This window comes from Tamandua tetradactyla, chromosome 1, assembly GCF_023851605.1.
Source record: "Tamandua tetradactyla isolate mTamTet1 chromosome 1, mTamTet1.pri, whole genome shotgun sequence".
Taxonomy (NCBI): Eukaryota; Metazoa; Chordata; class Mammalia; order Pilosa; family Myrmecophagidae; genus Tamandua; species Tamandua tetradactyla.
The window spans coordinates 164537794-164553576 of NC_135327.1; the positions used below are offsets into that span (position 1 = coordinate 164537794).

The window sequence follows — 15783 nt, forward strand, 5'->3', positions numbered from 1 at the left end:
GTTTATTTCTGGCTACTTCCCATTCTCTGTCCCAAATTGATGTAAAAATGTAAATATATTTTATAGACATGGTTGAAATAATGCCATGTGTAAAAAAGCAATCACTATAATATATATAAGGAATATAATATATAATAAAGAAATAGTATTATGGGAAAGAGGTGTTTTCAAAAGGTCCACAGAATTTCAATAAAATGATCTAAACTACAGATGAAATCAAAGCTCTAATATAGATATAAATTTTCCTTTTATTTTAGTATCAATATGACCAAACATTAATTTGAATAAGAGGGTAAGAAACCTCAATGGAAGTTAGATTTGGAGTTAGGATATACGTACTCCAGAAAATCAACACAGCACAACATGCATAATTTAGAGCATTAGGTCAAATAACATCCCTCATACATACCACTCCATTGTGGTGAACCTACAGAACAGATGATTATAAAGATTATGTTGGAAATCATAAGTCTAGTACTTTTTATAAACCTGATTACACGATTTTGCAAAATCAGCTTCAAGAGATTTGAGTAGATTTTTAAAGCATATTTTTAAAACAAATTCATAAACTTCCCCGTTTCTAATTTACTCTTTATATTTCTGAAGATTGATTTATATTATATACTATGCCTAGAAAAAATTTCCTCAAATTTGCCTTTTGACTCTTTCTTTAAAAAATTATCTTCTACAAAATCATTCTTCAATGTCTAAAACAAATTAAGTTCTAAAATATAATAATTTAACTTTGTCTCAAGGCATGTATTTTAAAATATTTGTTTTTTTCCTTGTTTGTTTCTTTTAAATAATTCAAGTCATTAAAGACTTTGCCTAATTTGATGTTTTAAAAGCAACCAGAATTACAAGGAGTAATAACAAAGTTTAAATAAAAAAACCAATCAAGTTAATGCAGTCAACCCCCAGTCAATGACATTCACAGTGGGAGGGCAGAGATGGCCCAATAATGTTATGAGTCATTTTTAAACTTATAAATTTAGAGAGCTCAAAGAGATCCGTAACTTCATTTGGCAGTGCAAGGTGTGTGATCACAGGAGAAAAAGAGTCAAGGAACATACTAAGGTCCTTAAGAACTTCCACCATCTGTACACTAAGAATAACTGACTGACACTAGGAACATTTAAAAACAAGAATGGTGCTGTGCCTAAAATTGTCTTTAAAAATCAACAAAACTATTATTTTACCTAATAAAATAAATTACCCTTGTTCTAGTTTCAGTGAAACTAGCATTGGGCTTCCACAATAGCAGTTATGACCTCTATTTATTTACATATCTGTGTACAAACTGGACAGTAAGGATTTGAGAGCAAAAACCATATTTTTTTTTACTTTTAACTATCTTAAGTAGAAACCAGCGCTAGCATAATAATGTTTATTGAACATAGGGTGAATGAATAAATGCATGACTGTATCAATGATTAAATAAACATAATCAGTGAAAATAAACAGATAAGCCAAACACTGAACTTGAAGTAACAGTTAAATTTTTTAAATGAACATTTTGATTAGCTGGAGATTAGCTCTGCTACCCTATTATGAGTAAGCTAAAACAAGGAAGAAGAAAAGCAGTCCCAAATGGATAAGCTGGCAAATGGAAGACTGCTATACTAGAAAACTCAGATTTACTACATCTGTATTTTATTGTGATCGTTAAGACACAAAATATACAGATAAATATCAGATCTTAAAAGGCTGCAAAAGTTGTTTGTGCTTTCAGATACTGTGCTGGCTTGAAAGGAAGTATGTCCCCTAGAAAAGCCATGTTTTAATCAAAATCCCATTTCATAAAGGTAGAATAATCCCTATTCAATACTGTATGTTTGAAACTAATCAGATCATCTCCCTGGATGATGTGATTTAGTCAAGAGTGGTTGTTAAACTGGATTAGGTGACAATGTCTCCACCCATTTGGGTGGGTCTTGATTGGTTTACTGGAGACCTATAAAAGAGGAAATATTTGGGAGAATGAGAGATTTCTGAGACAGCAGAGAACAACATAGCCATGAGAAGCAGAGACTTTACCAGCCAGTGACCTTTGGAGATGAAGAAGGAAAATGCCTCCCAGGGAGCTTTATGAAACAGGAAGCCAGGAGAAGAAGCTAGCAGATGACACCGTGTTTGCCATGTGCCCTTCTAGATGAGAGAGGAACCCTGACTGTGTTCACCATGTGCCTTTCCAGATGAGAGAGAAACTCTGCGTTTGCCATGCACCCTTCCAAATGAGAGAAAAACCCTGAAGTTCATCAGCCTTCTTGAACCAAGGTATCTCTCCCTGGATGCCTTAGATTGGACATTTCGATAGACTTGTTTTAACTGGGACATTTTCTTGGCCTTAGAACTGTAGACTAGCAACTTATTAAATTCCCCTTTTTAAAAGCTATTCTGTTTCTGGTATATTGCATTCTGGCAGCTAGCAAACTAGAACAGGTACTAAAAGACAAATTTTATATGTTATCCAAAAAAAAAAGGTTTGCCCTTCAAGATTAATAAAAAGATTTACATTATTTATATTCTGAAAATATTTACATAATTGTTGAGAAAGTGATTATATATAAAATATTTAGACAACTATAATTTTTTATCCTTAAGTAGAACATCCAGAAGATTTTCTATGGATTTCTATGGATTTAATATAACACTTGTTAATAAAAAAAGCAACACTTTTTGTCAAGCTTACAATTTTCTGTGCCGAACTAGTTATCCATAAATTCAAATATTATTCTCATCAAGGAAGGTAAAATGTGTATAGCTGTCTTTCATAATACTGACCTCAAAAAATTAAAAAAAAAAATAGACCAGAATGCCTAAATATAAATAAAAGTTACCTTGTCTTCGTAGTTCATTTTTCACAGCTTCAACACCTCCTGTTTTTTCAATAAAGTCATATATAACTTTTGATGTCTCTCTGTCTTTTAGCTGTGCCTCTGAGATCCCACACATATCAAAAAGATTCTTCAATTCTGGATCCAAATTATTTAGCTACAACAGATAAAATAACTACTAACTATAAAATCAGTATCAATTAAAAAAAAATAAGTATGATAAAATTTAATTCTCGTTTGTATCCTTGATGAACTTTCCTATTAAGTTTATAAAGTTTTAATATAGTTACATTATCCATATGCTAACGAAATTTTCTGGTAATAACAAAACAAGTAAGAACAAAGAATAGGTTTCATATTTTTCCTTCTCTACTTTCTAAATAAGGGCATCTTATTTAGATTTTTGCTAACCCATTCATGATTCAGGCATCTTCAGTATTCACCTGTTCCACCTTGTTCTAAATAAGGTTTAGGTATAATAACAAACATAACACAAAAAAAGTAAATCAATTTGAAAATTTGAAGGAAAGGATCTGCTTGCATTCCTAAGCATCTTGTAACATGTCCAGCAAAAATATGTTTCTGGAGTTAAAATGAAAGCTATAACAAAAATAACTAAAAGGATTTATTATGTCAATCACAAATATATTTCTCTTTATGAAATAATTTTTACTAACCCTGATTGTTGTCGAATGTGAAATATATAAGTTAGGAAACCAAAATACAGATAAAATGTTAAAAACACTTCTTATTGCCAACAGTGCTATACATTAATGAATGATGAAATAGTTGAATGAAAAAAATCTCAATAATTCAGCAACTGGAGATTCAAAATTTGATTATAATACCTTCTAGTCATTTAGTATTTATGCCCTTGAAATTATTATCATTTAGCACTTCTTCTCTTGGTTTTCAAAACACTGGAATTTTACTTACATAGTATATAAAACTAAGGATTACACAGACTTTCTCTTTAGAGAATTAATCATGAATGACAGAACAATACTATGGTTTCAACTTCAGGTATATATATATATATATATATAATCACAAGCACATTCAAATAAACACTAGAATTTCCAAAAATGAGTAACCATAAATATCTAAAGATAGGCTATAAAATTCCTCCATATTTATAGTTATGTTTCTGGCTTGAAAATATACTCACATCAAAGCCAGTATTTGGATCCCAACCAACATGTCCTATGTGTCTAAAATGGAAGAGAGAAAAATAGACCAAAAAATGCATTAAAAGGCTTAAAAAACATACACAATATACATGAAATTCAACCTACCCTTTGAATTTTGAGGCTGAACTAATAGTTCTCACAGACGTAACCATATTCAGGGGAAAACATGGAAAAGGCATCAAGAGAACAGGATTATATCCCTAGTCTGATACTAATTGTGTCTTAACATTTTTGTAGGATCTTTCTGAGTATCCACTTCTTTTATCTGCTAAACTATCATAAGAATGTACATACTATTTATAGCCTGAGAGGATGGGAGCTTTGTAATTAGCAGATAAAATAATGCATATGCTTTAAAAACATTGCAGCAATACCAAAGGCTTGTTGCCTTGAGGCAATTACTAAATAATAATTTATAGAGAAAATTGAGAAGTTATTTTTAAGTCTAACAAGTAGTTGAAGAAACAACTTGGTCTAATTTTTCTTTTCAAATGGATGGAAAGGTATATAAACCATAAGATTAGAAGATTCACAGAATGTCTATTGAGCAATTACCTTAAAAACAAAACAATCTTCAAAAAATCATACCTTTCTACAAAGGTATGAAAGTTATGAAGGTAAGGATTCTTCCTAAAGGAGAACAAAATTTTCTGACAAGTTAAAAACTCATCAGCAGCAGCAATGAATAAATCAAAAGTTCACATAAATATATGAAAGCAATTTATAATTTAAATAATATATTCTTTCTGAAGTAGGATTATTTCAATACAGTAAATTAATTTTCATGCTAAAAATTTTATATATAATGTGAAAAGTACAAGGATTTTGAATAAATCAAAAGTACAAGGATAACAGGAGAGCTGTCTTACTGGAAATTGCTCGGTGTTCCAATATCTGCCTTGGTTAGTCTTTTCTTTTTAGCTTTTCCTTTTTTCTTTTCTTTGGTATGGGAGATATTGTTCACTTGTGGACCATAAAATCTATTTGTTGTAATTTCTGGATTTTTTATGTCAACTGTTGCCATGGGTAAATTAGGACCTGCAAATAAAGCCAATGTAACATAAAAGGGATATCATTTAGTTTACAGTAATATATGAAAACAATTTATAACAAATAATATTTTCTTTCTGAAGTAGGATTTCTTCTATACAGTAAATTAATTAAATTTTCATTTAATCTTCATGTTAAAAATTTTATATATAATGTGAAAAGTATCGTCTAAATTTCAAAAACCTAAAATAGATTATCACACACATTACCTTAGATACATTATTTCACCAAGTCTAGTAAAGAATATGAACTTTTGACTAGAATTTAAATTCAATTGGTCTGATACCTCAAATTTTGACTAAGCCTCATACATAATACAGTACTCAATGATAAAGTGGTATAAATTACCTAACAATAAGGATAAAGAAAATGAAAGACACATCTTTGTTTTAAACTGAACAAAGAAATCTAGTTTAACATCTGTTTCCATTTTATTAGTACACAAAGAAAAAATAAGTAATGAAGTTATTACTATTATTTTCTGAAAAATCACCATATTCAAGTGTAGTAGTATTTTCCCCCATCAGTATAGATATACCTTGAATATCAGAAGTACATAGCTCAAAACTTAAAATGGAAAAATTCTCAAAACAGTCATTTTCCTCAAGAACCAACAGTAAAAATATCTCAGACACCAAAAGACATTATCAACATTTTCAGATATGACACGAAAGGTAGTAAAAAACTTGTTTTATAACTAACAAAAATTGTCTTGATCTTAAAATCACATGAGTATAAATGATATGTATTCCACTTAAAAATTCCTAATAGATTTAACTAAAGGGCAAACATGTCCCATAGAGATATTATTTTAATTTCTGATTCTCTGATAAAACATATCAGCCCAAATCCCCTTGAGGTGATTGCATTAATGACAACTTTTAAAATGTTTCATAGACTATTAACCTAGTAGGCTTGGGAGTGCTACCCTTAGAAAGGCCAGCTTACAAGTTGGCCCTTAGCTGGCTCTAGAAACTTGGATTTTGGGAGGGTCCCCACCATTCTCTAATAAGAAGAGGGCTCTGGGACACAAACAAAAACTGTGCAAACTGGTTTATGCTAAAAATCTGCTTTCCTTCTGGAAAGGGTGTTGATGTGACTAGTGCCCAATAAAAACTCTGGTAACAAATCTCTAATGAGATTTCCTGGTAGACAACACTCAATTGTGTTGTCACAATTCATTGCTAGAGGAATTAAGGGCATTCAGTGACTCCATTGAGAGAAGACTCTTAAAAGCTTGTGTGTGTTTTTCTCTGGACTTCATCCCTTGTATCTTTTCCCTTTACTGATTTTGCTTTATATACTCTTACTGTACTAAATCTTAGTCATGAGGACAACTCTGTGTTGAGTCTTTTGAGTGCTCCTACCAAATCATGAACCTGGGGGTGATTTTGGTGAACTCCAATAAATTCAGAATGGCCGAAAGAAATCCCTAGAAATTATAGGCTAATGCATATCAGGTATCATTAAATGCCAACACTGTAATCCTTTGTGCTGAAAACTTCAAATATATCCTATTCACTAAAGTTATCTTAAAGAAAAGGGTTTACCCACATAGGTAAATTAAAAAGATTGTCTCCCTTTCTATCCTAATATTAAAGCTGAAATACAGTTAAAATAAAATAATGAAGACACTATCTGCTACTTTATTGGAGAAGTAAGCTACTTGAAAAAAACCTGTTTTTAATGTCACCAAAATTCAGCTATATTTTTTCGATATTAAGTCTACTTTTATATAAATACAAAAGTTTTACATATAATTTAATAAGAATAACTCCAAGAGAAGTTGCTCATATTTACAAGAAATAAAGTCTTCTTGGAAAAATTGAAGCTAATGAATAATATGAATAAAATCATGAAAAGGTGACTCAGTTATCAAGGAATAATCTGAAAATTACTGGATCAAGAAATGAAGGTTAGTTAAGCAATACATAATGACTTGAAAGGTTGATTAAACAGTACCTAAAAATCTATATTGTCAAATTTGTTCAGATATCAGATTTCAGGGTCCACTGTAGTTTCACAAAATAAGGGAATTACTGAGAATATCCAGAATTAGGATCAGACTGCCTAACTAACTGTGATCCTCACACCTTCATATACTTATCTACTGATCTGTTTTACTTCTCATTTTACCCTTTCTGCCCTCTCTTATAACTTATATTTATCAATCCGTATCAGCAATGTCCTCCATAACAAGATGCTGCAAATTACTGTTTATTATCATCTTTACATTTAACAGAATTTCAGAAGTTACTTAAGAGTAGTAACACAGTTAGGCATTTTTCTTATACATAGCACTCTTTCTGAAACAGGTTTTCAAATAGAATCTATAAGGGAGCAATCAAATCCATCAATTAAAAACAACGACAATAAAGCTAACCTTAATTAGTTTTAGGAACAAACAGAAGCAAAAATATTTCTGTGCTGCTTTAGTTATATAATAGCAATCTATTATACTGCAGATGATCTAAATGGTAAGAGAATTGGGAAAAGTTAAGGTAATGGTTTAAATTATCCAAGCCAGTAAATTCTTTTCTGGGCAATAATGAAGTTAATGTCTTGTAAGCTTGATTTATGACTCACTTGAAAAAGAAACTGTCCTTGAAGAAGGTTCAAGAATGAAGAGGGCAGGAACAAAATATAAATAGCATGTAGAATGAATAACTCATACCATAGACAAAAATCAGGCATGAATATACTGTTACATTTCTGCCAAGCAGTTTATAAAGCCCGAGCACTTTCACTTTAGGGTTATTATAGATAAATTTCATCAGCACTGGTTAAAACAGTACTTCAATAAATCTATACAGGAATCCTCAGATTACAGAAATATACATCTAAAATAAGCTTTAGATGGGATATTAGAGTTTCTTTTTAAATTTGTCATGTAACAGATAAAGAAAACTAAGGGCAAGAAGAGTCAGGTGATCATCCTAAAGTCACACATTGGCGACAGAGGCAAGGATGAAGTTCTGTAAACTTACTTCTTTGTCCACTACTATACTTTCTATTAATTACTCTTTTACACAAAAGCCAAACCACCAGGTGACTGTTAACAGTAACTTTACAAATGTCATCATATATTACTTCTTCAATAATTAATTTTTCAATCAATAAAAATTTACTAAGTAAAAACCTTCAGAATTTAGGAACCAAGGTTTTCTACATAATCAAGAGATTAAGGTACTTGGCATTTTCAGTTGACAACAGTCATTTACTTTAGAGTTTAAAGACGATAGGAAAAAAGTATAAAATGATATTGTAAATCCCAATTAATTTTTTTTTTTCAAAACTGATGCACTAAAAAAGCGGTACCTTGGATAAGGCACAGAGTCATTTTTTTTTACAAGAAGTTAAAGCTTATGGAAGATTTAGTAACAGAGCATTTACAATTCTAAATCATCTCAAGTAAACTTAATTTAATTATTCCATTTATGAAATTATACTCACCCTAAGAACATCTACTAAGTAAATACATAATAGAGGTGGCTGTTTTACTTTGTTCTTTCCCCCAAGAAAAATGTCAAATGACAAATCCTTTCTTCTTCTAAAGAAGATGAAAGAAAACCATCGTAGGAAAGGGTTTTAAAATATTCTTACTGAAAAAGACATTTATAGTAATTAAGTCTTCCTCCTAATAACATAAAAAGCAGGGAACTCTCACCAAGTTAAAATAGTTGAGTCAGGTGGCCCAGAGGTCTCTGAAGATGAGAAAAAATCAGTGAAAAGCATATAAGCTAAAATGCAGGAATGGTGGTAAAGAATAAAGAAAGATATATGGATTAGGAATTAGTGAGGAGGGTTATGAATTGCATCTTAGGAATTTATGTTACCCCTACATGTCTATTTAATAGGTATAATTTGAAAAGTTCTGGTAAATTGATAATTTAAAAGACAGAAGACCAAGTACCTGCATGGGCAAAGCATTCGTTGTTAAAATAGCCATTGTTACTAAGTGGTGGTGTTCCAAAATAGCGGCGCAGGAAAATATATTAAAACTTCTATTAATAATTATTTATTTCACTCTGAATTGTGTATGCACTGTATTCAATATATTCAATTACTCCATAAACAAATAATACACAAATATCAGCAATGCACATCCCATAATTTTGCTTTATACCACTACTATTTTTTAAAATATTTTTATTGACAAAACAACATACAAGCACAAACATTCTTAACATATGAACATTCCATACTTGGTGTACAATCAATGTCTCACAATATCACATAGTTGTATATCCAAAACCAAGATCATTTCTTAGAACATATGCATCACTCCAGAAAAAGAAATAAAATAAAAAACTCATAATACAATACCCTTCACCACTCCCTCTCATTAACCACTAGTATTTCCATCTACCCAATATATTTTAACCTTTGTTCCCTGTATTTTTTTTCTATAACCCTTACCACTTCTTTCATTGATCACTATTATTTCAATCTACTCAATTTATTTTAACATTTGTTCCCCCTATAATTTGTTTATTTTTTTAGTCTATATTTTCTACTCCATACCGTAGATTAAAGAAGCATCACATGCAAGGTTTTCACAATCACACAGTCACACTGCAAAAGGTATATCATTATACAATCATCTTTAAGGAGCATGGCTACTGGAACACAGCTCTACAGTTGTAGGCACTTCCCTCTAGCTACTCGAAAACACCTTAAACTAAAAAGGGGTTATCTATATAATGTGTAAAAATAACCTACAGGATAACCTGTTGACTCTGTCTGAAATCTCTCAGCCACTGACACTTTATTGTGTCCCATTTCTCTCTTCCCCCTTTCATTTGAGAAGGTTTTCTCAATCCCTTGATACTGAGTTCCAGCTCATTCTAGGATTTCTGTCCCAGGTTGTCAGGGAGGTTTACATCCCTGAGAGTCATGTTCCACATAGTGAAGGGGAGAGCAGTGAGTCTGCTGGCCGTGTTGGCTGACAGAGAGAAAGGCCATATCTGAGCAACAAAAGAGGTTCTCTGGGGGGTGATTCAGGCCTAATTTTAAGTAGGCTTAGTCCATCCTTTGTGGGGATAAGTTTCAGGAACAAGACAAGGATTTCCACTGTCACCATTGTTATTCAACATTGTGTTGGAAGTTCTAGCCGGAGCAGTTAGACAAGAAAAAGAAATACAAGGCATCACAATGAAAAAGAAAAGTAAAACTCTCATTGTTTGCAGATGATTTGATACTATATGTCGAAAATCCCAAAAAATCCACAACGAAACTCCCAGAGTTAATAAATGAGTACAGCAAAGTGGCAGGTTACAAGATAAACGCTCAAAAATCTGTAGTGTTTCTATATACTTGTAATGAGCAATCTGAGGGGACAATCAAGAAAAAAATCCATTTACAATTGCAACCAAAAGACTAAAATATAAGGAACAAATTTAAGATTACAAAAGACCTACCCAAAGAAAACTACAAGACGTCAAAGAAGACCTTAATAAATGGAAGGGCATACTATGTTCATGGATTGGAAGACTAAATATAGTTAAGATGACAATTCTACCTAAACTGGTTTATAAATTCAACACAATACCAATTAAAATACCAAAAACTTACTTTGCAGAAATAGAAAAACCAGTAACCAAATTTATCTGGAAGGCAATATAGACCCTCTCATCTATGGGCAATTGATCCTTCATAAGGCAGTCAAGCCAACTCACCTGGGACAGAACAGTCTCTTCAACAAACAGTGCTTGGAGAACTGGATATACACATGCAAAAATTAACCCAAAATGGATCAAAGACCTAAACATTTAGTGTTATTACTGTAAAGGCAGTACTTTCTTCTACCATTTTGCCTTTTGGATTTTATATGCCATATCTAATTTTTCCTCTTTTTACCTTTACTGATAAATTTCTACACTCTTCTCCACACCTCTCTCTGCTGTCTTTTCCTATCTGTCTCTAGTGTTCCCTTTAGTATTTCTTGCAGAGCAGATATCTTGGTCATAAATTCTCTCAATGATTTTTTTTGACCGAATATGTTTTAATTTCCCCCTCATTTTTTTGAAGGACAATTTTGCTGGACATAGAATTCTTGGTTGGCAGTTTTTCTCTTTTAAAATCTCAAATATGTCATATCACTGTGTTCTCATCCCATGGTTTCTACTGAGAAATATACACATCCCTTATTGGGCTTCCTCTGTATGTGATGGATTGCTTTCAAAATTCTGTCTTTCTCTTTCACATCTGATATTCTGATTAGTAAGTGTCTTGGAGTATGTCTGTTTGGATCTATTCTGTTTGGGGTATGCTGCACTTCTTGGAATTGTAATTTTAAGACTTTCATAAGAGTTGGGGAATTTTCAGAAATAATTTCCTCCATTAGTCTTTTGCCTCCTTTTCCCTTCTCTTCTCCTTCTGGGACACCCACAACATGTATATTCATGTGCTTCATGTTGTCATTCAATTCCCTGAGTCCCTGCTCATATTTTTCCATTCTTTTCCTTGTCAGATTTCAGATGTCCCATCCTCCAGTTCACTAATCCTTTCTTCTGCCTCTTGAAATCTAACACTATAGGTTTCCATTGTTTTTTCATCTCTTCTACTGTGCCTTTCATTCCCATAAGTTTTGTGATTTGTCTTTTCTGACTTTCGATTTCTGCTTTTTGTTCACCCACTGCCTTACTTATATCCTCCCTTAATTTGTTGATTTGATTTGTGATGAGACTTTCTATGTCTGTTCGAACATCCTGAATTAATTGTTTCAACTCCTGTATCTCATTTGAATTGTTGGTTTGTACCTTTTCCTTAGTATGACTTGTTAGTTTCTGCTAGTGTCTACGCATTTAATTTCCTTAATTAGCTTATTGTGCAGATTGTTTTCCCTCTTTTACTTAGGATTTTTTTGCTCGATGGCTTTGTTTTCTATCTGTTCTTTGACATTCAGTTCAGCTTATTCTAGACCTCTAGCATAGGTTTTCTTTAATGGATTAGAATTCTTCAGTTCTTGTTTTGTTTCTTGCCCTGCCTATATGGAGGACCCCCCCCCCCCTTTTTTTTTCCTTAGGAGAGTCTACTTAGATATTATAGAACCCAGTCAGATTTTCCCAGACCAGACTGGCCTCCACTCAGGAGGAAAGAGTCACCTACATCAGTATTCCCCAAGTGTGAGACCCAGAAGGTTGACAGACTATCCTATGAAACCTCTAGACTCTGCTTTTTCTGTCCTGCCCAGTATGTGGCACTTGCCTGCCTGTGGTTTCCCACCAGTATAAAATGATGTGGTACTTTTAACTTCAGCAGGCTCTCCTTGCTGGGTGCGTAGTAAACACAGAGAAGAGGTTGTAGGTTGGCTTTAATTGCTTCAGTTTTCCCATCCCTAGGGTCTAAAGTCCTTGAGGGAGGGATTCCACCTGAGCTGGGCCCCACCCCTATCCTGGGGAAGGCACAACCTCCAGGGAATTAACTCCTTTTACCTGACCAGCCTCTTTGTCTTTCAGAGAAGCTTAATTCCACCCTTGCCTGGGCAGTTGGAGCCTGAGAAGCCTTGTAGTTGTGTCTAATGAGCAGTTAAGTAGTAGAAACAAACCAAAAAAAAAAAAACTCCTTTTCAGAGCAGGACCCCTTTCCTCAGGTTTGTTAATAAAGAGCATATGTTGGTACACTGTTCTATGTATTTTGGTCTGATGTGTTCCTGCTTTTTCTTTTTCAGCATTCTGTGCTGTGCAATCCAAAGAAAACTTGTTTCCCCCTCCCCATCAGCCCTGTCTTCTCTGCACCAGGGCAAAAAAAATAGTAACTTGAGCTCTTATTTGAGGTTTATCTGAGTTGGGGGCCTATTTTCAGTAGTCAGAATTTATTAATTAATTCCACAATTGGAGCTTGTTTAAGCTAAGCGCCTGCTTCTAGTAAAGTCTCTTTCCTTTACCATCTGAGAAACAGCCTGTGGGGGAGAGGCGCTGGCCTCTGCGACTTGGGGTGACTCGCAGTTCTGGGTGGGATCGCAGCTGGTCCAGCTTGTCCAGACTGGTGTACACTGTGTGTCTGGTCACTGATGTGGCCCCAGTAGTAGTTCTATAACGTTCCTGACTATTTACTAGCTACTCTGGAGGTCAAATTAAATTCCACACCTCACTAAGCTGCCACCTTGGAACATCCAGTAGTATTTTTTTCTAACTCTCCATTTATTTAACGAAAGAAAAAAACCCAAACAAAAAACACCTGGAGTCACTGCACCAAAGATTTTAAACTATAGATTGAAAGATATAAAACCAATAACACTCTTGGGGAAAGAAGCTGCATTTAAGTATGAGTATTTTTTTTTAGTACAGGTAATAAACCCGTGATTTTTCACTGTTATATAAAAAGATTCCCAAATTCTATCTATGCATGGAAATTAGTAGGAGCCTCTTCAGAAATACATTTTATTTATAAATGTAAACAAAAATACCATAAAGTATTTATATCTCTAATTCAATTATATGATTTGTATATCATCTACATTTAAAAAATCTCAGGTTACACTCCCTTATATACCCCTACCATGAAGCCTTCCCCACACGTCTTTAATTTATGCTCACAGAATACAAAGTAGTTTCTCTACACTGCCCTGAGAGATCACAGACAAATGGCTCATTACTCAGCTATACCTTTGTTTCCTTTGCCTCTGCCACTGAGTAGCTATGAAACTTGAGCCATGTTACCCCCCATCTTTAGGTCTCAGTTTCTCTGACATAATCATCATGACATTGTAGTATAATAGTTAAGGGACCAGGCTCTAGAGTCAGATTGCCTGAGAGAGTCCTGCCCAACCACTTTTTACTTTATGTGACAACTGTGCCCTGTTGAAAGCCACAGAGGCAAGAAACTGAAATCAACAAAATCCAGAAGGAAAGGAAGAGACCAGCAGATGCCGCCATGTATCTTGCCACATGGCAGAGGAGCCAAGGCTCAGTCCTTGGGAAGAAAGCATCACCTTGATGATGCCTTGATTTGGACATTTTCCTGGACCTTACCTGTAAATTAACATTGTTTAAATCAAATTATTTCATGATATCTGATTGAAGTAGCCTAGGAAACTAAAACAGATTTGGTACCAGGAAAGTAGGGTGCTGATACTGTAGATTCCCAAAATGTGGAAACTGCTTTGGAATTGAGTAATGGGTAGAGACTGGATGAACTGTGGTGTGTTTGAGATAAAAGTTCTAGATTGATTTGAAGATAAAATGCCTAGATTGCTTTAAAGAGACTGTAGAAACAGGGATGCTAAAAGTACTTCTGTTAAGGCCTTAGAAGAAAATGGCAACTGTGTAAATGGAAACTGGAGGAAAGGTAATCCTTAAAGTGCAGCAAATTGGCAAAATTGAGTACTGATGTTGGATGGAAGATGGTTTGAAAGTGACAAACCTGAATATTTTAGTTGGAGAGATTTCAGCTAGAAAGTGCAGCTTGGTTTCTCCTTCTAATTTTTAGTAAAATACAGAGGAAAGGGTAAGCTAAGAACTGAACTCATGGGCAAAAAGAAACCAAAAACTTACGGTTTGGAAAATGCTTAGTTTCTAGAAAGCAAGTCCTTAGAGAACAGCATTCCACTGAGGTTTTAACTACATGGAATGAGTCAGCTGTTTCAGTGCAAGTTAGGATTGGAAATACAGCTATCCAAAAGGATCTGTGGAAAGTCCTAGTTTCTGGTGGCTTAGATTTTGTGTACTACATGCAAAATCAGGAAGTTTTTTTGAAAGATTTGTATGAATGGAACCAATGCCAGCAGGACTAAAAAGGACAGAAAAGGGACAGGCAGAAGGAAAAATCACTTCAAGGGCAGGACCATGGAAACTGAGCTCTGGACCAAAGACATTATCTGGTGCCAAGAGAGCAGACCCACCACTGTGCGTGGAAATGATGAGTCTGCTCCAGCACTTACAGAGGGTGGGGCTTTCTACCTATTGTTCTGGAAAAGTGCTACCACCCCAGTTCTGTTAGGGCCCTGGGCATTTCAGAGAGCCTGGCCACAATTCTGATGCTTGCAGAAGTTGGAGCCTTTATCTCAGTGTTCTGGGAGAGCAAGGCTACTGTGTAAACAGTTAGAAAGGGTACAGCTGCCACTCCATCAGGCCCAAAGTACAAAACATTATTCTACATAACTCAGACACTGAAATCTAATAGAGTATGCCCTGCCCTACAGGGTTTTCAAATTGTTTGGAACCCAAGACCCATGTTTTCCTTTCAATTTCAGGTCTATCTAGCAAAGTCAGCAGATTCCATGTCCCCATTGCCATACTTATCAAGCCATATGTCTGCATCCCAAGTTTCAGGATCCCATTATTTTTTAATGAAAGCCCTTACTTTAACAGCAGATGCTGTTAAATTCAATTTGCTAGATAGGGGTACAGCCATGTTTATCCTATGTCTGTGCCTCTATTTTATATTAGAAGCATGTAACTTGTTCTCTAGGTTTTATGGGTCCACAGATGGAGGGGCATTGTGCCCCAGATCAGACCATGCTCCCTGAAAGAAAATCTTATTTCCTGTGGTCACAGACCTGAGATCTCTGAAAACCAGACATAGAGCCTCATTGTGCAAGGAGTAGATTTACAACGTAAACTAAAATCCTAATCTTTAAGGCATCTGCTATTAAAGTAAGGGCTTTCATTAAAAAATAATGGGATCCTGAAACTTGGGATGCAGACATATGGCTTGATAAGTATGGCAATGGGGACATGGAATCTGCTGACTTTGCTAGATAG

The 15783-nt window shown here is 34.1% G+C and overlaps 1 protein-coding gene across 1 annotated transcript in view; it reads right to left on the reverse strand.

The window, feature by feature from the left end:
• WASL (WASP like actin nucleation promoting factor) overlaps positions 1 to 15783 on the reverse strand; it is a 90578-nt gene that overhangs the window by 12330 nt on the left and 62465 nt on the right. The window contains exons 6-8 of the mRNA XM_077122112.1: positions 4897 to 5065; positions 4006 to 4048; positions 2841 to 2994 (exon numbers count right to left, since the gene is read on the reverse strand). Coding sequence (XP_076978227.1) covers positions 2841 to 2994; positions 4006 to 4048; positions 4897 to 5065 — 366 coding nt within the window. The remainder of the gene's footprint in view (positions 1 to 2840; positions 2995 to 4005; positions 4049 to 4896; positions 5066 to 15783) is intronic.